The sequence below is a fragment of the Oncorhynchus kisutch genome, linkage group LG14 (assembly GCF_002021735.2).
Source record: "Oncorhynchus kisutch isolate 150728-3 linkage group LG14, Okis_V2, whole genome shotgun sequence".
Classification (NCBI taxonomy): domain Eukaryota; kingdom Metazoa; phylum Chordata; class Actinopteri; order Salmoniformes; family Salmonidae; genus Oncorhynchus; species Oncorhynchus kisutch.
In genome coordinates, this window is record NC_034187.2 from 70,178,392 (window position 1) to 70,199,280 (window position 20,889).

Here is a 20,889-nt window from a genome sequence, read left to right on the forward strand (position 1 = left end):
ATATCAACAACATTGGGGATCTTATTGAAACAGCGCATTTTCATTTTTATGCAGAAGATGCTGATCTTTATTCAAGTGGTAGTAGTTTATCTTTAACTTTTGAAAATGCCCAAAGAGCATTTAACATCATACAACAGAATCTGTATGATTTAAAGCTGGTTCTAAATTCGGGTAAAACAAAATGCATGATATTTTCAAATGCCAGGCATGTTACTAACCATGTCATTGCTACATTGGCTGGACATACTATAGAGTAAGTTAAAGTGCACAAATATTTGGGTATGTGGGTTAATGATAAGCTGAGCTTCACTGTGCATGTAGAGAACTTTATAAGGAAGCTCAAGCTGAAAATAGGTTTTTAATACTGGAATAAGGCTTGTTTTTCTTTGAGGCCAGGAAGGTGCTGGTACGATATACATTACTGGCAGTTTTAGATTTTAGTGATGTTATATACATGCAGGCCTCAGCCACTACCCTGAGAACACTTGATCCAGTGTATCATGCAGCCCTCAGGTTCATTACAAATCAAAAACGTCTAACACATCATTGTGATCTCTACAGCTCTGTTGGCTGGTCGTCATGGACCTTGCGTAGGCTTAAACACTGGTAGACACTGATTTATAAGGCCATATTGGGTAAAATGCCATTTTATCTCTGTTCTTTTTTAGTGAGGTCGGTAAATAAATATAAATTACGGTCCCATTCTCATTTGCTTCTAACAGTACCAAATATTAGAACAGGTCATGTAGAAATAGTTTTAGTTACTTAGCTCTGTGGTCCTGGAATTCTCTCCTGAACATTTTAGAATTTGATGATCTAGTTTCGTTGGTGGAGTTTAAATACTTGATCGATGTATATATCATAGAAGAGTGTAATTGTTTTAGGGGGAGCTGTTTTTAGTCAAGACTTTCGTGGTTTTTACATAAAATGTTTTTGTTGTACTGTATGTTTATAGTTTTGTTTAATGTTGTGTTAGTGTATTTAGGTTGTTTTGTCTGAAACGTTGTTCCCCCTCCTACTATTGGACCAGGTCTCTCTTGGAAAAGAGATGTTATCTCAATGAGAAAAAGGAGAAAAACCTGTATAAATAAAGGTAAAATTCAAAATAAATTAAAACAGAGCAGCACTACTAGCAAAAGCCTCCTGCCCTCTGACAGTGTTGTGGAATTATTGTGTTATTCTATAACATTGTAATTCTCTATTGTTCTGTTTCCATTATACATTTTCAGCCAAGCACAGAGAAACACTACTTCCTGACTCCTTGTGACTCCTAAACCCTGACCTCTGACCTTGTTACTCAGCGTGGTCACTCCCCCCTGTTTGAACTTGAGCAGCTCCCTGATGACGGCCAGGCTGCCCTTGGCCGCAGCGATATGGGTGCAGGTGGCCCCCTCCACGTTGGCCAGGGTGGCCAGCTCTGGACGGTGCTTCAGGAACAGCTTGACCACCTCAGAATGGTCGTTCTCTGCAGCCAGGTGGAGGGGCGTCTGGCCGTGCTGGGGACAAGACAGACATAAATGAATGGAAGGATGGATGGATGACTAACTGAATTAACCAATGAATGGGTGTTTTGGATGGGGGGATAGGCGGCCAGTAGCCTAGTGGTTAAGCGTGTTGGGCCAATAACTGAAAAGTTGCTGGTTCAAATCCCAGAGCTGACTATGTGGCAAATCTGTCGATGTGCCCTTGAGTAAGGCACCCTAATTGCTCTGGATAAGTGTGTCTGCTAGGATAGATGAATGAATGATAGTTAAATGCAACCAGGGGGGAATCTGGCCATGCTGATAGGAAAGACACAGGTAAAATAACAAAGAAATTAGACCAGGACTTTGTATGTAAAATGAGATTGTCGAAGTTACGACTACAGAGAAATTTCCTTCAGGCAATATTTACATTTTAATTTGTCTATTTAGCGCAGACAAGATTTAAATAGACACAGACAGCCACACACAGACAAAGGCAGTGTCAGACAGAGAAACAGACTCACTATGTCTGTGGCAGTGATGTCTGCTCTGAGATGCAGCAGGCTGCTGCACACATCCAGCTGTCCACTGATGGCAGCGAGGTGGAGAGGAGTCTGCTTCGTCTGGGGGTCAAACATACACAGAGGTTCAGAACACCTTATTTGTCTTTATGGATCAGGAGTGGACAAATAAAAGTGTTTCTTAAGAAAGAGAAAGATATGGCAAGAGACTTTGCTAGGTGTTCGATAATAACTTTACTTCCCCTGAGCACACAGATTAGCCTTGTGAAACTCGACTGACCACAACGCTCGTTATGTTTCACTTCAATATAATAGAACAGAATGTGAGCTTGTGAGATCAGGTTAAACAAGGTTACACACAGATGCCTACGAGAATATATATGACATCTGCCCCAATATTAACCAAATGTACTCTTTTATTTCCTATGACTAGGGACATGTTCTCAAGACCTCCATAGTTGAGGGGTCATTGCTCAGCTCACTGACCAGGGAGAGAGCGTCGATGCTGGCCAGGTGTGTCTCCACCAGTTGTCTGACCAGGCTGGCAGAGCCGTTCTGGGCCCCCAGGTGTAGTGGAGTGAGGCCCAGCTTGGTCTTGGCGTTCACAAAGGCCTTATGGGACAGCAGAATGTCAGAAATGTCCTCGTGGCCCCGCTCTGCTGCCAAGTGGAGAGCTGCCTTGCCGTCCTGTCAGATACATCAGAGTTGTGTTCATTAGGCTCCAAACGGAAGGAACCAAAACAGGGAGGGACTATGTAAACTTGTCCCATAACAAACGCTAGTTTTGGTTTTGTAAGTGGAGATTTGGGTCGGCGTCCTGTAGGATACATCAGGGTTTTGCTCATTAGGGCACGCAGCACAGACATGACGATGTCATATCTTCTTTGGCTTTTATCCTGCTTGAGTCATGATGACCACATTGCAGTGACTCAGCAAAATGAATGTTTTACAGCTCAGCAGGCAGTGGCAGAGTTTAAGAGACAGAGTTAAGTTGTGGTACAGTATACTGAATTAGCCAATGGAAAAGTCTGAAACATTCCAGGGCCCTCACCTCATCAAAGACGTCCACCCTGGCATGGTTCTGAAGCAGGATTCTAACAACCTCTGTGTGACCTCTCTCAGAAGCCAATAACAACGGGGACCAGCCGTTCTGTATGGGCCCACAGAGAGTGCCCTCTCAGTAAACAATAACACATAACCAAAAGGCAGTTCATGCCACTTCGGAATTATACTCAACCACAAAATACCCATTTAACAGCAGTACCAGTTATTTTACAGCAATAAACCAATATTTAAATATAATGAGAAACTCTCCAGTAACACCCAAGTGACATAATTCTATCAATACCTTGGAGTGCTTGTTGACTGCCATCTGCAGGCGACTGGAGGGAACACTGTTGAGCATCTCCTGTAGGACGTCAGTGTTGCCCACTCTGGCACAGTAGTGAAAGGGAGTCTCACAGGACTACAGGACCAGCCGAGAGCAGGGAGAAACCGAATGAGACACAGATGTACCTGTACACCTCAATAACATAACACCAGAACATCTAACTACTATTCAGCTACCAAACAGAACGTGTTGTACTGTACCCCCATCTGCTGTAGTGTACAGCATTGCTTAAAGGGATCATTCACTCAAAACACATCAACTTCTATACTGAAAGTATAATCTTGAAAACTTGACATTTTTTGGGATTGTAATTGTAGCGATCCTCCATAACATGATCCATGTTACAATTCCCACCAAGTTGTTTAACACTATCGGCACAATGCATAGGGTGTTTGTAGACAAATTAATAACATGCTATAGCTATTGTTGACCCACAAATACAAAGATACAAATCATGATATCAGATTGTTCCTTGTGCCATACCTCTCTGGTTGTGGCAGTGATGTCTGCGTCATATTCCATCAGAATCTTGATAATGTGTACGTCTTCTCCTTCTCTGTGGACGCTCTCCTTCTGCAGCTCAGCAGCCAAGTGCAACGATGTCTCCCCTTTCTACAGTCACACAACAATAGAAAACTGGTACATCAAAATCAAGAAATAAAGTAACATACAAAGAGGAGTTGGCCAAATTGCATGTGAAATGGAAATGGAAAATGCAAAATGGAAAAACATTTCTATAATAGAACAATGATCACAGTAATATTTCTATAATAGAACCTCTATCCCATCATCTGGTCCTGTGTGGCTCAGTCGGTAGAGCACGGCGCTTTTTAAAAATCCCACTGGAACCCCCCATATGAACATTTATGCACGCATGACTATAAGTCTCTTGTCTGTGAAATGGCATAAATGTTGATTATTATCATGAGTCTTATTCTCACCCTGTTCCCCTGGCTCACACAGCACTGGGCTTCCTCACGGCTTCTCTCACTGGTCAGATAGGTGAGAATATCCTCCACCACATGGGCATGACAGTGGCGCACAGCGACATGGAGAGGGTTCTCTCCAGCCTATGAATACAGAAACACACACATATTTCAACACACACACACATGCATGCATGCACATAAGGTGCCTTCGGAAAGTATTCAGACCCCTTGACTTTCTACATTTTGTTACGTTACAGCCTTATTCTAAAATGGATTAAATCGTTTTTCCCCCCTCATCCAATCTACATACAATACTCCATAAAAAACGGAAATATCACATTTACATAAGTATTCAGACCCTTTACTCAGTACTTTGTTGAAGCATCTTTGGCAGCAATTACAGCATTGAGTCTTCTTGGGTATGACGCTACAAGCTTGGCACACCTGTATTTGGGGAGTTTCTCCCATTCTTCTCTGTAGATTCTCTTAAGCTCTGTCAGGTTGGATGGGCAGCATTGCTGCACAGCTATTTTCAGGTCTCTCCAGAGATGTTAGATCAGCTTCAAGTCCAAGCTCTGGCTGGGCCACTCAAGGACATTCAGAGACTTGTCCTGAAGCCACTCCTGCGTTGTCTTCCTGTTGGAAGGTGAACCTTCGCCCCAGTCTGAGGTCCTGAGTGCTCTGGAGCAGGTTTTAATCAAGGATCTCTCTGTACTTTGCTCCGTTCATCTTTGCCTCGATTCTGACTAGTCCTTGCCGCTGAAAAACATCCCCACAGCATGATGCTGCCCCACCATGCTTCACCGTAGGGATGGTGCCAGGTTTCTTCCAGACGTGGTGCTTGGCAAACATGGCCAAAGAGTTCAATCTTGGTTTCATCAGACCAGAGAATCTTGTTTCTCATGGTCTGAGAGTCTTTAGGTGACTTTTGGAAAACTCCAGGCTGAATACATTTTTTGGTACCCTTCTCCAGATCTGTGCCTCAACACAATCCTGTCTCAGAGCTCTACTGACAATTCCTTTGACCTCATGGCTTGGTATTTGCTCTGACATGCACTGTCAACTGTGGGACCTTATATAGACATGTGTGTGCCTTTCCAAATCCTGTCCAATCAATTTAATTTACCACAGGTGGACACCTATCGTTGTGGAAACATCTTAAGGATGATCAATGGAAACAGGATGCACCTGAGCTTAATTTCGAGTCTCATAGCAGGGTCTGTATACTTATGTAAATAAGGTATTTCTGTTTTATATTTGCAAAAAAAATAATTGTTTTCTCTTTGTCATTATGGGGTATTGTGTGTAGATTGATGAGGATTTTGGGGGGATTGAATCAATTTAAGAATAAGGCTGTAACATAACAATATGTGGAAAAGGTAAAGGGGTCTGAATACTTTCCGAAGCCACTGCACATACAGTACAACCACATGAAAAAACACATACATGACCACAAAAAGAAAGTGTTTTAGACTACTGAAAGTGGGAAATAGACTCAATGTGCCATTGTTACACTGGTTAGACAGAGAAAAGTGTTTCTACTTGACCTTAGATCTCCAGGTGAGGTCTCCTCCCTCCTCTTTCAGGGCTCTCATCATCCGCAGTCCACCGTGGCGAGCAGCAACATGCATTGCCGTCTCCCCATTCTGACAGAGAGAGAGAGAGAGAGAGAGAGAGAGAGAGAGAGAGAGAGAGAGAGAGAGAAACAGAAACAGACAGAGAAGCTGGAGGTTTATGTGGAACACAATCGAATAGCCTTGCTTTCAGATTCAGATGAGCCCTCTGATCTGATAAACACACTCATCTCTGGCCACAGTGAAGGGGGAGCTCTAACCTCCTGCTCTGCGTTGACATCAGCCCCGCTCTTCAGCAGCATCTCAGCCACCTTTTCCCCCTCCTTCACTCTGGCAGCGATGTGCAGCGGGGTCTCCTGGGCCTTCATGCAGGGGCAGAGGGAGGACAAATGGACGGTAGAGGTTAGCAGCACATGCCAACAATAGCAGTTACTATGGTACAAAAACCATATTACTTTCCACACCATTGTCAAATATACAGCACAAATGAACAAATGTTGAATTGTGTATGTTTCTAGGACATAGGTGTATGTCTCACCTTGCCTCCTTTGAGTTGGACCTGAGCCCCAAAGCCCAGTAGCATCTGCACCACAAGGGGCTTGCAGTTCTGCACAGCGATGTGTAGGCCCGTCAGGCCGTCTTTAGTGGTGGTGTCCACATGTGCCCCCTTCAGGAGAAGAGACTTCACTACAGCCGTGTGACCTTGCTTGGCTGCAGCATGGAGACACATTGCACCTGACTGTGGAGGTGTGATGCCAGAGTATGATACATCAATTATAGGTAGGGTTCATTTGATAGGATACATTAAATAACATAGTAAGAAAGGATCATATATACATAATGATGTATTCTAAATATTTGGCTATTCTCATGCAGTATTTGTACAATGCAGTGCATTTGAAGATGTGATATTCAAATACAATTTTAGGCCAGTGATTTATGCTACTTTTGTAAAAAGTGCCCATTGGACACCTGGACTTCCTGTACCTTATTGGGCATGTGCAGTGGGACCCCTTTCTTCAGGAAGGTGAGGGCGGTCTCTGGGTGTCCACACTGGGAGGCTACATGCATCAGGGTGCTGCCATCCTAAGAGAAGACACTGTAATTTATATACAGTCTCTGGAAGACTGCACACTGGTTTTAGAAGGTCATACAAAGAGACGGAAACAAATGTGCTATTTTTATAATTTGAGGATCAACTGGTTGGGATGTCTAACTCTGACTTTTACATTATTCATGCTAATGACTACTACAGCTTCTATAGCCAGACACCATCACAGTAGCTAATGACTACTACAGCTTCTATAGCCAGACACCATCACAGTAACTAATGACTACTACAGCTTCTATAGCTAGACACCATCACAGTAACTAATGACTACTACAGCTTCTATAGCCAGACACCATCACAGTAACTAATGATCACTACAGCTTCTATAGCCAGACACCATCACAGTAGCTAATGACTACTACAGCTTCTATAGCCAGACACCATCACAGTAACTAATGACTACTACAGCTTCTATAGCCAGACACCATCACAGTAACTAATGACTACTACAGCTTCTATAGCCAGACACCATCACAGTAACTAATGACTACTACAGCTTCTATAGCCAGACACCATCACAGTAACTAATGGCTACTACAGCTTCTATAGCCAGACACCATCACAGTAACTAATGACTACTACAGATTCTATAGCCAGACACCATCACAGTAACTAATGACTACTGCAGCTTCTATAGCCAGACACCATCACAGTAACTAATGACTACTACAGCTTCTATAGCCAGACACCATCACAGTAACTAATGACTACTACAGCTTCTATAGCCAGACACCATCACAGTAACTAATGACTACTACAGCTTCTATAGCCAGACACCATCACAGTAACTAATGACTACTACAGCTTCTATAGCCAGACACCATCACAGTAAGTAATGACTACTACAGCTTCTATAGCCAGACACCATCACAGTAACTATAATACCAACCAAACACAGATGTAATGTATATCTAACAACCGCCACAGGACTCATATACTTTATTATCTTAATCATGGTTCCATATGAGATCATAGTCCTATACTGTAACTGCACATATGGCTTGTTAAGATGTAGTGATGGTAACCTACCTTAGTTCTGGCCAACACGTTGGACTTGAACTTCTCTGTGAGGACCTCCACCACGTTGGTGTGGCCACGCTCTGCAGCGATGTGCAGAGGTGACCTGTCCATCTGGAGGTTAGAGGTCAGATAATGTGGTAAGGGGCACATGGCAAAAAACTATTGAAACTTACTGGTGGACTACAATACAATACATAATTGGGCCAGTTTCCCAATTATGGGGCGGCAGGGTAGCCTAGTGGTTAGAGCGTTGGACTAGTAACCGGAAGGTTGCAAGTTCAAACCCCCGAGCTGACAAGGTACAAATCTGTCGTTCTGCCCCTGAACAGGCAGTTAACCCATTGTTCCTAGGCCGTCATTGAAAATAAGAATTTGTTCTTAACTGACTTGCCTAGTTAAGTAAAATAAAATTAAAAAACACAGTTGAACCCTGGTCTTGGATTAAGAGGCACTTTCAATGGTAAATCTCCATTGAGCATGCTTTTGATTAGGACTAGGCCTAAGAAGAGGGATTTAGAAGATAGTTTTTTTTTTATAATACAGTTGGGCTTCCGTCCTTCCAACCCACCTTGTCAGTGACATTAGGGTTGGCCTTGCTCTGGTAGAACAGTTTCAGCAGCAGCACATCTCCCTCCCAGGCAGCTATGTGGAGAGGAGTCTGTCCTTCCTCCTGTCAGACAGGAAACAACAGATGTACAACTCTACAATAACCACACCCAAAAGCTGTGCTAGATGTTTTTAACAATGTCTTGTCTATGAAGGTTTACCAGAACAGAATGCAGTGCAGAGAACAGTATATTAAGTTTGATTACTCATGCCTGTGACAGTCTTGTCTCCCTGTTTGCAAGGGGAAACTAATACACTGCCTACTCACATTTTGGATGTCTACATTGGCCCCGTTCTCAATGAGGACTTTGGCCATATCCAGGTCCGTCTTTCGGCAGCAGACATGGAGAGCTGCATCTCCACTAACCTGAAGTACAGTATCAAACACATCATGTTGCACAGACTCACTTTGTTGCTATGTTTCTACACAGTAGCCTGGTCCCAGATCTCTTTGTGCTGTATTGCCAACTCCTACAGTTGTTGTCATGGCAAAGAATATAGGAGTTGGCAATACAGCACAAAGAGTTCTGGGACCAGGCTACCTATCGATGTGGACACAATGGCCACTATATCCTCAGTTTCGAAGAGAAATGGTCAGCCAGATCTACTCTTTCACAATGTTCCCTCTCTCCCAGGCCATCAGGTTGCTGCCATATGTAACGTGTAAAAAAAAAATATGATTTTAATAGTGAACATAATTACATTACAATCATTGTGAGTTGTGTCATAAACACCACATGTAAATAGAAAGGCCAGACCAAGCCTGTAAACCCTTGGAGGTGGAGCCCAGAACACAATCCTCAGAAGACACACAGGTCAGTAAATCAACCAAACAAGAAATGATAAAAAACTGAAAAACACTAAAAACATATTAAACACCCTGATAAAGTGGTTTGGGAGATTTGCACAGATTTTCCTTTAAAACTGGGCTCTTTTTCTGTAAGTGCTCGGTTAACCTATTATCCCATTTTCACCATGACTTACAGGGCTACCCACAATTGGAAACATGTTTCTACTTTGGGCTGTATTACTAAGTCATGGTTTAATATGTCACAGAGAGTACTTTAATAGTGCCATTAGAGCATGAAGAGAGGGAGGGAATCAAAAGACTGGTGTCATTTGACATAATGTTATACATACTAGACTGGTGTTATGTGACATAATGTAATACATACTAGACTGGTGTTATGTGACATAGTGTTATACATGCTAGACTGGTGTTATGTGACAATGTTATACATACTAGACTGGTGTTATGTGACATAGTGTTATACATACTAGACTGGTGTTATGTGACAGAGTGTTATACATGCTAGACTGGTGTTATGTGACATAATGTAATACATACTAGACTGGTGTTATGTGACATAGTGTTATACATACTAGACTGGTGTTATGTGACAATGTTATACATACTAGACTGGTGTTATGTGACATAGTGTTATACATGCTAGACTGGTGTTATGTGACATAGTGTTATACATACTAGACTGGTGTTATGTGACATAATGTAATACATACTAGACTGGTGTTATGTGACATAATGTAATACATACTAGACTGGTGTCATTTGACATAATGTTATACATGCTAGACTGGTGTTATGTGACATAATGTAATACATGCTAGACTGGTGTTATGTGACATAGTGTTATACATGCTAGACTGGTGTTATGTGACATAGTGTTATACATGCTAGACTGGTGTTATGTGAAATAATGTAATACATACTAGACTGGTGTTATGTGACATAGTGTTATACATGCTAGACTGGTGTTATGTGACATAGTGTTATACATACTAGACTGGTGTTATGTGACATAATGTAATACATACTAGACTGGTGTTATGTGACAGAGTGTTATACATGCTAGACTGGTGTTATGTGACATAATGTAATACATGCTAGACTGGTGTTATGTGACATAGTGTTATACATGCTAGACTGGTGTTATGTGACATAGTGTTATACATACTAGACTGGTGTTATGTGACATAATGTAATACATACTAGACTGGTGTTATGTGACAATGTTATACATACTAGACTGGTGTTATGTGACATAGTGTTATACATGCTAGACTGGTGTTATGTGACATAGTGCTATACATACTAGACTGGTGTTATGTGACATAATGTAATACATACTAGACTGGTGTTATGTGACATAATGTAATACATACTAGACTGGTGTCATTTGACATAATGTAATACATGCTAGACTGGTGTTATGTGACATAGTGTTATACATGCTAGACTGGTGTTATGTGACATAGTGTTATACATGCTAGACTGGTGTTATGTAACATAGTGTTATACATACTAGACTGGTGTTATGTGACATAATGTTATACATGCTAGACTGGTGTTATGTGACATAATGTAATACATACTAGACTGGTGTTATGTGACATAATGTTTTACATGCTAGACTGGTGTTATGTGACATAATGTAATACATACTAGACTGGTGTTATGTGACATAATGTAATACATACTAGACTGGTGTTATGTGACATAATGTGACTGGAACGAATTGCAAAAATCGCTGAAGTTGGAGACTTTTATCTCCCTCCTTCAAACATCTGCTATCTGAGCAGCTAACCGATCGCTGCAGCTGTACATAGTCTATCGGTAAATAGCCCACCCATTTTTACCTACCTCATCCCCATACTGTTTTTATTTATTTACTTTTCTGCTCTTTTGCACACCAATATATCTACCTGTACATGACCATCTGATCATTTATCACTCCAGTGTTAATCTGCAAAATTGTAATTATTCGCCTACCTCCTCATGCCTTTTGCACACAATGTATATAGACTCCCCCTTTTTTTCCTACTGTGTTATTGACTTGTTAATTGTTTACTCCATGTGTAACTCTGTGTTGTCTGTTCACACTGCTATGCTTTATCTTGGCCAGGTCGCAGTTGCAAATGAGAACTTGTTCTCAACTAGCCTACCTGGTTAAATAAAGGTTAAAAAAAAATAATAATAATAATAATAATAAAATGTAATACATACTAGACTGGTGTTATGTGACATAATGTTATACATGCTAGACTGGTGTTATGTGACATAATGTTATACATGCTAGACTGGTGTTATGTGACATAATGTTATACATGCTAGACTGGTGTTATGTGACATAATGTAATACATACTAGACTGGTGTTATGTGACATAATGTTATACATGCTAGACTGGTGTTATGTGACATCATGTAATACATACTAGACTGGTGTTATGTGACATAATGTTATACATGCTAGACTGGTGTTATGTGACATAATGTTATACATGCTAGACTGGTGTTATGTGACATAATGTAATACATACTAGACTGGTGTTATGTGACATAATGTTATACATGCTAGACTGGTGTTATGTGACATAATGTAATACATACTAGACTGGTGTTATGTGACATAATGTTATACATGCTAGACTGGTGTTATGTGACAATGTTATACATGCTAGACTGGTGTTATGTGACATAGTGTTATACATACTAGACTGGTGTTATGTGACATAGCGTTGTACATGCTAGACTGGTGTTATGTGACATAGTGTTATACATACTAGACTGGTGTTATGTGACATAGCGTTGTACATGCTAGACTGGGGTTATGTGACATAGGGCTATAGTTGCTTGGGTGTACCCAACGCACTGTACTTTGATTGGTTGTAAATTACACGATAAGTTGTACATTTTGGGCCAATGCTTATATTGGGCCAATGCTTAACCTAATATCAAATTCATTTTGATTATGTAACTGTCCATTCATTTTACCTATCCATTTTAAAACCTTACCCTTTAATGTAATGTGTCAATAAACGTGTCAATAATGTGTCAATAAACATTAGGTAGCTATTATTATGAATGCTATATATACAGTATAGTTCTTATTCCTAAATGAAACGATGTAACCCCAGACACCTTAGTTGGTTCTTACTGTTTTCTGAGCCCTAAGCTGAGGCTCAGCTAGAGTTCCAAGGAGCTCCCTAACGATTCCAACATTCCCGGCTTCGACGGCTAAGAGCAGTGGAATGCAGCCATCCTGGACACAGACACAAAGAGATGGAAACAATGACTGTCTGTGAGCTGCAACCCAGCGCAGTCAAGAGCCAGAAAATCTCCTCAGGGTAAAGATAATATACTGTGAAAGTCCGTGGGTGCATCTGAAATGGCACCCTATTCCCTGTATAGCACACTGCTTTTGACCATGGTCCATAGGCAGGGCCCATAGGGCTCTGGTCAAAAGTAGTGCCCTATATAGGGAATAGAGTGCCACTTGAGACACACAGCCTGTGCTTAGCTTATATATACAGCACAGTCGGTTATTCCAGTCATTCGAGACCACACAGTAATACATTTGATTGGCGGATGAGGTGAGAAGTGATGGATGAGAGGGAGAAGAAGAGTGCGTCCCGCTGCGGTATCATGTGGCAGATACCCTACCTTGTCTGGTACGAGCCGGGCCTCTTTGCTGGAGAATTTGAGCAGTGTCTGGATGGTACCGAGGGATGGGGTGGCTCGGGAGGCAGCAAAGTGGAGAGGCAGCTGGTCCTTGGGCTGGTATAATGAAGAAAAGAGGACAGAATGAGGGATATGGTTGCAGGTTAGAGTTTTTTTGTCAAGGATCTTGTTCTGGAGGGAGCACTACAGAGTGGTCACTAGCTGGCATAGCCACAGAAGTCATAAAATCAGATTTTAAACCTAACCCTAACCTTAACCACACTGCTAACCATAATGCCTAACCCTAACCTTAAATGAAGACCAAAAAGCCCATTTTTGTTTTCATGACTTTTTACAATATAGCCAAGTTTAACTTTGCAGCTACCCCATCTAGTGGAATTTGCTCAGGTCTGCCTCCAAGGCAAGACGCATGACAATAAATGTCAACCTGCGATATGGTTAGGAATATGTTTTGGTGATGTAGCCAAAATCCATGTCAAAGATGCGTCTGAGTCCAACACATTTTGTCCACTTGATTAATTATTTATCTAAACATCATCATCTTGGCATTATTTTTGATCACACTGGGGGATCATTCAGTTCGGTTCACAGTTTCTGTATTCTTGTCTGTATGGGAAACAGCTGATTATTTTGACGGCACTTTTCCCGCCACTAGTTTCCTTAGAGAGTCCAGGATTGTCAGCACCCTTGGGAACATGGGTCTGCACGATGGCTGTGAGCCAATAACAACCATGGCTATTTTCTTCATCTGGAGATTGCCACAAGCACATTTCTCTCTCTCTCTCTCTCTCTCTCTCTCTCTCTCTCTCTCTCTCTCTCTCTCTCTCTCTCTCTCTCTCTCTCTCTCTCTCTCTCTCTCTCTCTCTCTCTCTCTCTCTCTCTCTCTCTCTCTCTCTCTCTCTCTCTCTCTCTCTCTCTCTCTCTCTCTCTCTCTCTCTCTCTCTCTCTCTCTCTCTCTCTCTCTCTCTCTCTCTCTCTCTCTCTCTCTCTCTCTCTCTCTCTCTCTCTCCCTCTCTCTCTCTCTCTCTCTCTCTCTCTCTCTCTCTCTCTCTCTCGCTCCCTCTCACTCTCTCACACTCACTTTCTCTCTCCCTCTCTGTCTCTCTTACTCTCACTTAGCCAAATAATTCACAAGTAGATCACTTTATGTAAAATCATCTTTTCATGCTCTATAGTGTTGGCTGAGTTGGGCCTCTGCTTAACAGAAAATATGAATGCCTGCAGATGTTTGCATGGGCAGACATTGCTATAAGAAACCACCTGATAGATTAGTCATCAAAACCCCACTAGACAGTTTGATCCTATTGAAGGTACCAGGCTGTCATTTGCGTCCTCTAAGCCCATAGTGGTTCCTGTCCTTCACACAGACTCTGGATGTCATAACAGGTCAGCTCGGCCAGAATTCACACAAATAATAGCAGTTTTCAGTTACCACTGAGGAGAGAAAAGGGCCAAATAAGCCAAACCACAGGCCTGTTTAGGAATGCTATCCTCCCTGGGCTGTCCTCAGCACAACGTCTGGGGAATAGGTTTGGAGGTAAAGGTAGAAGGGTCAGATGGAGAAAGGAATAGAACAGAATAAAATAAAATGTATTCAATATAGAATATAGAATAAAGAATACAAAGAGGCTTACACTGGGGCTAGAGACAACCTACCCCTCCTAGTGAGTCAGGATCTGCCTTTCTGGCCAGGAGCTTCACAATGTCTTCCTTGGAATGTGCTGCAGCTACATGCAATGCAGTCCTGCCATCCTATAGGACACAAACAGAGAGACTACATAGTCAATTCTGGCCGAACATAATATCATTATTGCAGATTGATGATTAGCTCAGACTGTGCACACACACACACCACCCTAATTTACAAATTGCACTGCATTTAAGATCCTGCCAGGTCTCAGTAAATATTATCCTTCCATTGTGCAGTCTGACTTAATGTATGATTGAAGTATGATGATCAGTCTATAATGTGATTCAGAGTTGCTCAAACGAGTGCAGATGTGGTTGCAGCCACCAATCCATCAGTCTGGGATTACAGTTTTTCTACGAGGGAAGCATTTTTTACCCATGCTGCTTTGTGGAGTAATGTATAACGTCTGTAACCTCACATTGAGGCACACCACAGAGAAAATCCTTAGGACAGTCTGCAACCCGGCCATGAGATATTTCACAAGCCACCCATCATTTTTTTTTCTTCTCACATTTTTTACTTCTGTCCAAATCTGAAATGGAAGTGCTCTGTTGGGGTGCAACAATTACAGAGTTGGAAAGGACTCCAATGAGGCAATGCCAATAAAAATAAGGAGAGGAGAAGCAGTGTGAAAGCTAGCTATGTGTAGACTCTTACAAAAAAGGTTCCAAAAGGGTCCTGCAGCTGTCCCCATAGGATAACCCTTTTTGGTTCCAGGTAGAACCCTTTTTGGTTCTAGGTAGAACCCTTTTTGGTTCCAGGTAGAACCCTTTTTGGTTCTAGGTAGAACTATTTTTGGTTCCATGTAAACCCTCTGTGCAAAGGGTTCTACATGGAACCCAAAAGGGTTTTACCGGGAACCAAAAGGGGTTCTTCAAAGGGTTCTCCAATGGGGACAACCAAAGAACCCTTTTCGGTTCTAGATGGCCCCTTCTAAGAGTGTATGTATGATGATCTACAAAATACATCCTCTCTCTAAATGAAGAGACCCAGTAAAAATACTGCTTGGCTCCACATAAAAAAATACATATTGTAGCAAGCTTAGTAAAGTATTAAAGTATGTTTGGAAACACACAACTTGTCAAACAGTGTGGAGTAAATGGACAGCATGACTGATTTTCTACCAGTGCCATAATTCATATAGAGTAAATGCTTTGTTACACACCAGTGCAATGGTGAGAAGCTAAATGTTCTATATAAAGGACAGAAAGACTCAATAATTAATAAGAACTATCTTTGAACTGACAAAAATAATGGCCAGAAAATGACAGGATAAAAACTAAGATTTTAGGAAGTGACACAGAGACTGTAAAAAGTGAACTGTGGGACAGCCCTTCTCTCATTAAAGAGTCTGTAACCTCACATTCCTGCTCTCCAGAGTCTACGTATTCTGACTGACACAAGTAGTCCGTCTCTCTCTCTCTCTCTCTGCTAATAACCGCTCTGGCTTCCTCCTCATCCATTGGCTACACAGTATTCCAGAAGCACCGCAGCGCGGGAACACGCTGGCATGTTCAGACACACACACACACACACACACGTTGGCAATGGGATGAGACTGCCAAACCCAGAGAGAAACCCTCTCAGATCAGACGTTCTCGGCTCTGGCTCTCTGGCTCTCTGGCTCTCTGGCTATCTGGCTCTCTGGCTCTCTGGCCTCAGACAAACGGCTCTAAATCGTTCCAGACAGGGCTGTGGGCTGTGCACATCTGCACACACTACTGCAAGGGACAAGGGATTAATGTCTCAGCACACACAGTGTTTACTGGACTGACTAGGACAAACCATTTATTAAGTCTCTGCTTACAGATGTACTATCTTAATTTGATCACTCTGTTGTCACAGAGAGCAGCAGGTAATGCAAATTGTAGTGTATTCAAGGCTTAAAAAATGTTTCTAAAGTTTGTAATTTCCAGTTTAAAAAGTCAGAATTGATTTATCATATCTAAAAATGTATCATCCCCTACAAAAATGTCAATTAATTATAATGAATAATTCACATTTCCTGTTGCTGCAGGATTATTTTCCTGCTGTGTGAAACTGTTCAAATTAAGATAGCATGGTGCTCTGGTCAAGATGTCAAGATGGGTAAATGATAGTAATGTATTGCATTCCAATTGCAGAATATGTCTACCAATATATCTACCGATATATCTACCAATACATCTATCACTATATCTACCAATATGTCTATCACTATATCTATCACTATATCTACCAATATATCTACCAATATGTCTACCAATATATCTACCAATATGTCTACCAATATATCTACCAATATGTCTACCAATATATCTACCAATATGTCTACCAATATATCTACCAATATGTATACCAATATATCTACCAATATATCTACCAATATATCTACCAATATGTCTACCAATATATCTACCAATATATCTACCAATATATCTACCAATATATCTACCAATACATCTATCACTATATCTACCAATATGTCTATCACTATATCTATCACTATATCTACCAATATATCTACCAATATGTCTACCAATATATCTACCAATATGTCTACCAATATATCTACCAATATGTCTACCAATATATCTACCAATATGTCTACCAATATATCTACCAATATGTATACCAATATATCTACCAATATATCTACCAATATATCTACCAATATGTCTACCAATATATCTACCAATATATCTACCAATATATCTACCAATATATCTACCAATGATAAATGTTTTAAGTGGCTTCACTAGATACAATGAAAATAAATTGCTACAGGCAATTTTGGTTTTGTGCATGGAGTGGAGAGATTGCATTTGCACACCATTAAATTCCCCCATAAGTCATAAGTCAGTAAGGGTTTCCATAGATTGTAGGTTTGAGCTGAAGTGGAAACATTAGGGCAGAACAGCAACAATAGACTACAAGCATAAACTATAACACATCAAATGAAAATATGAAATGAACTGAACTAAACCCGGGAGCAAATTTATCGGAAAATATAACACTTGAGCTCATACTAAATAGAAACATGCCCGGGATTTTACAATGGAGACTATGATGCATACAGTAAACCTTTATAATGATTCATAATTTCCGATTTTTCCCTATGGTAAGCTACAGCTAATTATTTCTTGCTCGGTCAGCCATCTGGGCAGCAAAGGTCTATAAAAGAGCCTTTGATTATCTCTTATGGCTGGTTAAAGTCATGGCTACTGCCTCTGGCAGCCTGGCATAGCAAATGAGTAACCCTGAAGTCTGCAATCAGGCTAAACACAATGAATGGCCAACAATGAAACACTTGCAGATCCTGATTGACTAAGTTTATTGAGGGGTGAATTTGATAGACCTCGTCAGTCTTAGCCTGATCCCAGATCTGTCTGTGCTATTTACCGCAGGAGTCGGCAAGAGGATAAACAAAATGCTCTTTAAAAAAAAACAAATAACCTAATAAAAGCATCATGTTTGTTTACTTTTTCCCACAAGAAAGAATGTGTTTTTATGCTGATTACTCAGCCTGATCCCAGATCTGTCTATGCTGTTTACCATAGGAGTTGGCAAGACAGCAGACAAATCTGTAATCAGGCTAAGTAATCAGCAGAAAAACCAATTCTATCTATGGGAAAAAGTCAACAGGATGCTTAAAATAAAAGCTTTAGATAAACAACAAAAGTGTGTAGCCCACATCATCCCAATTCCAAAGAGTTAATATTGCCATATAAAGCAGTATTGTATGTGGACGCTGTGGGAAGGGCAGTCTACTTTCCTAAACAAGCTTTAAAAAATTTCACTCAATAAAGGAACAATTCCCACTGTCAGTAGGTCTACAGTATTTTTAGATATTCAACTGCTTTTGTGCTCAATCTGCTTCAATGCTCAAGATTTCATAGATTTTTACTGCCTATCACAGCTGCTGTACATATGTGACATCATTTATTTTATAGTGAACATGGGGAGAAAAACACCTACTGAAATGATTAGTCTGTCTAGTTATGTCACCACTTTATGGCAGTGTGCGTTATCCATTTAATAAGGGAGGCTTCAGATATTATATCACACATTCTGGAGGTTCCTACTATCCCTGTTCCACCACGAAAATAAAATGTGTGAAAAACTGTAATTTTCCAAAAGTTTGGCTATTCATGAGGAGATACAGCACACCGAATGATTGTTTTGTCATTCTCATCATTGTGTTGTTTTGATTGTGACTCGCTGTGCCCAGCTGGGTCATAAACGCAATAGAATAGGACCCAGAAGAGATGCCTAGTGAGTGTCTCTACTGTAAAGGTCAGTGCCGCCAGTACGCCCACTCCTCTGCCAACAACCTTTACCTCAGAAGCAACCCTGATCTACCCCACAGATAGAGTTCTAATAGCAATACCACCAATTCTATTCCTATGAACTACCCCTATTACCCACAAGTCCTCTGCACTACTCTCGTGCCCAGTTAGAATGAGAATAGTGGTGCATACTTACATAGTTGTTTCTTAATATGTAGCCTGAAAATAGACTTTGTAGTCATCCTGTAATTTTACAATGAGTTTATCAAGGTGTTACGGTATATGCGTACAGCAGTCGGATTGCTGCCCTTGGATCAGTGCATCATCGTCGGAAACAATCCGACTGCTGCTCTTGGATCAGTCCATCATCATCATCATCCTCATCCTCATTAACACTTTCCAGTTTGAGTAATTTCTTACCTTTGTCCTTTCACTAGGGCTGCCTCCTAACTCCAGTAGTCTGTCTACTGCAGACAGGCGGTTCTCCCTCACAGCAATCATCAGGAGACTCAAGCCAGACTCCTGGAAGAGAGAAGAATCAACCATATCTCTCTCATTAGCTGACTCAATAGTATCAAATAGCTATCCACCAACATTTCATAATTGTAATAAATCATTTGATATGCTTGAAATAAAAATGTTGCATATATTCTTTCCCCTCAAAAATTATGTTGGCAAATTATGCTGGTTTGAAGATACTAATAATCATATCTTTCTTTATAGCCCACAAATATGTGTAGGCTATAAATGTATATATATATTAATAGCCCAAATATATTTGATTAACATTAAGCTAATTTGATGTATTCATTGACTTTACTGAAGTCCCACCCTGCATTACATATCATACTAATGCACATCATGATAATAAACCGGTAAAAAAACAGTTTAGATTAAAAAACAACCACAACCATTTTACCTCATCGATCACGGTTAGTTCTGGGTCTCCCTTGTCCAACCCTTTGATTGTCTGCTCGAGCGCAATCCATTCACCCTTCAGAGACAGCTGCAAGAGTCGCTGGCTGGACCCAGAGTTGACTGAAGATGTCTCAGACATATTTTACATGGGCTACCATTCGTTTTTTAAATGCACAATTTACACTAGTACATCTAATGATAATATAGTTGTTTCTTATTGCGCGTGGCTAAAAGCTATGTCCTCGTGGCAGGTGTAATTCGAAAGTAGCATTCTGATTGTAGAATTGGTGCTTCAAGTTTCCCCGTCTTTGTATGAGGTAGAATAACCAGCATTCCGTTAACTCCAACATGGGAAAATCCACCGCCCCTATCCACCACTAGTTAAACTTTTATAACTCCGCCTTTGTGCTCTTGTTACCTTGGATTCGTCTGTAGACTAGCCAAGACCCCCACTTTTCCCTCTATTTTGTAGGCTAAACATGACGATAATGACCATAGAGCTCTGATAGGCCTACGCGTTTTAGTAAACTTATTTTGGTAGTTTACTGTTCCTCCTCCATCTCATCATCCTGTGTCTGTCTGTGTGTGTTTGTGTTTGTAGAACACATACTTAGCCTTCATCTGTGATTAGAAGAATACATAATTTGTTTTATTTCATGGCTAATAAAAAACACAATAAGCATTGTTTATTCAGAGGTTAGCAAGATTTTTTTTGGGGGGGGGGGGTGACACAGTGTTACAATGTTGCAATAATCTTTGTAGAAATTGGCATGATGTTACTTACAGTCATTGAGCTATATTATAATGTTACAATGTTACAGATCATCATCAGCTATCCACGCCAAAGCCTTATGTTACCATGGTAACTGATATGCGTCAACAATTAAGTCCTACGTGAAACGCGTTGCGTTTCATAGC

General features: G+C 40.9%; 1 protein-coding gene across 1 annotated transcript in view; it reads right to left on the reverse strand.

Moving 5' to 3' along the window:
• The window catches only part of trpn1 (transient receptor potential cation channel, subfamily N, member 1), a 46,400-nt gene extending 25,907 nt beyond the window's left edge, over positions 1–20,493 (reverse strand). The window contains exons 1-19 of the mRNA XM_020500105.2: positions 19,973–20,493; positions 19,474–19,575; positions 14,752–14,847; positions 13,078–13,191; positions 12,572–12,676; positions 8,883–8,981; positions 8,577–8,678; positions 8,018–8,119; positions 6,865–6,963; positions 6,416–6,616; positions 6,138–6,239; positions 5,851–5,949; positions 4,316–4,444; positions 3,858–3,986; positions 3,333–3,449; positions 3,036–3,134; positions 2,471–2,671; positions 1,988–2,086; positions 1,290–1,496 (exon numbers count right to left, since the gene is read on the reverse strand). Of these exons, the coding sequence (XP_020355694.1) occupies positions 1,290–1,496; positions 1,988–2,086; positions 2,471–2,671; positions 3,036–3,134; positions 3,333–3,449; positions 3,858–3,986; positions 4,316–4,444; positions 5,851–5,949; positions 6,138–6,239; positions 6,416–6,616; positions 6,865–6,963; positions 8,018–8,119; positions 8,577–8,678; positions 8,883–8,981; positions 12,572–12,676; positions 13,078–13,191; positions 14,752–14,847; positions 19,474–19,575; positions 19,973–20,110 (2,340 nt within the window). The 5' untranslated portion in view covers positions 20,111–20,493. The remainder of the gene's footprint in view (positions 1–1,289; positions 1,497–1,987; positions 2,087–2,470; positions 2,672–3,035; positions 3,135–3,332; positions 3,450–3,857; positions 3,987–4,315; positions 4,445–5,850; positions 5,950–6,137; positions 6,240–6,415; positions 6,617–6,864; positions 6,964–8,017; positions 8,120–8,576; positions 8,679–8,882; positions 8,982–12,571; positions 12,677–13,077; positions 13,192–14,751; positions 14,848–19,473; positions 19,576–19,972) is intronic.
• Positions 20,494–20,889: the final 396 nt, after the last annotated feature.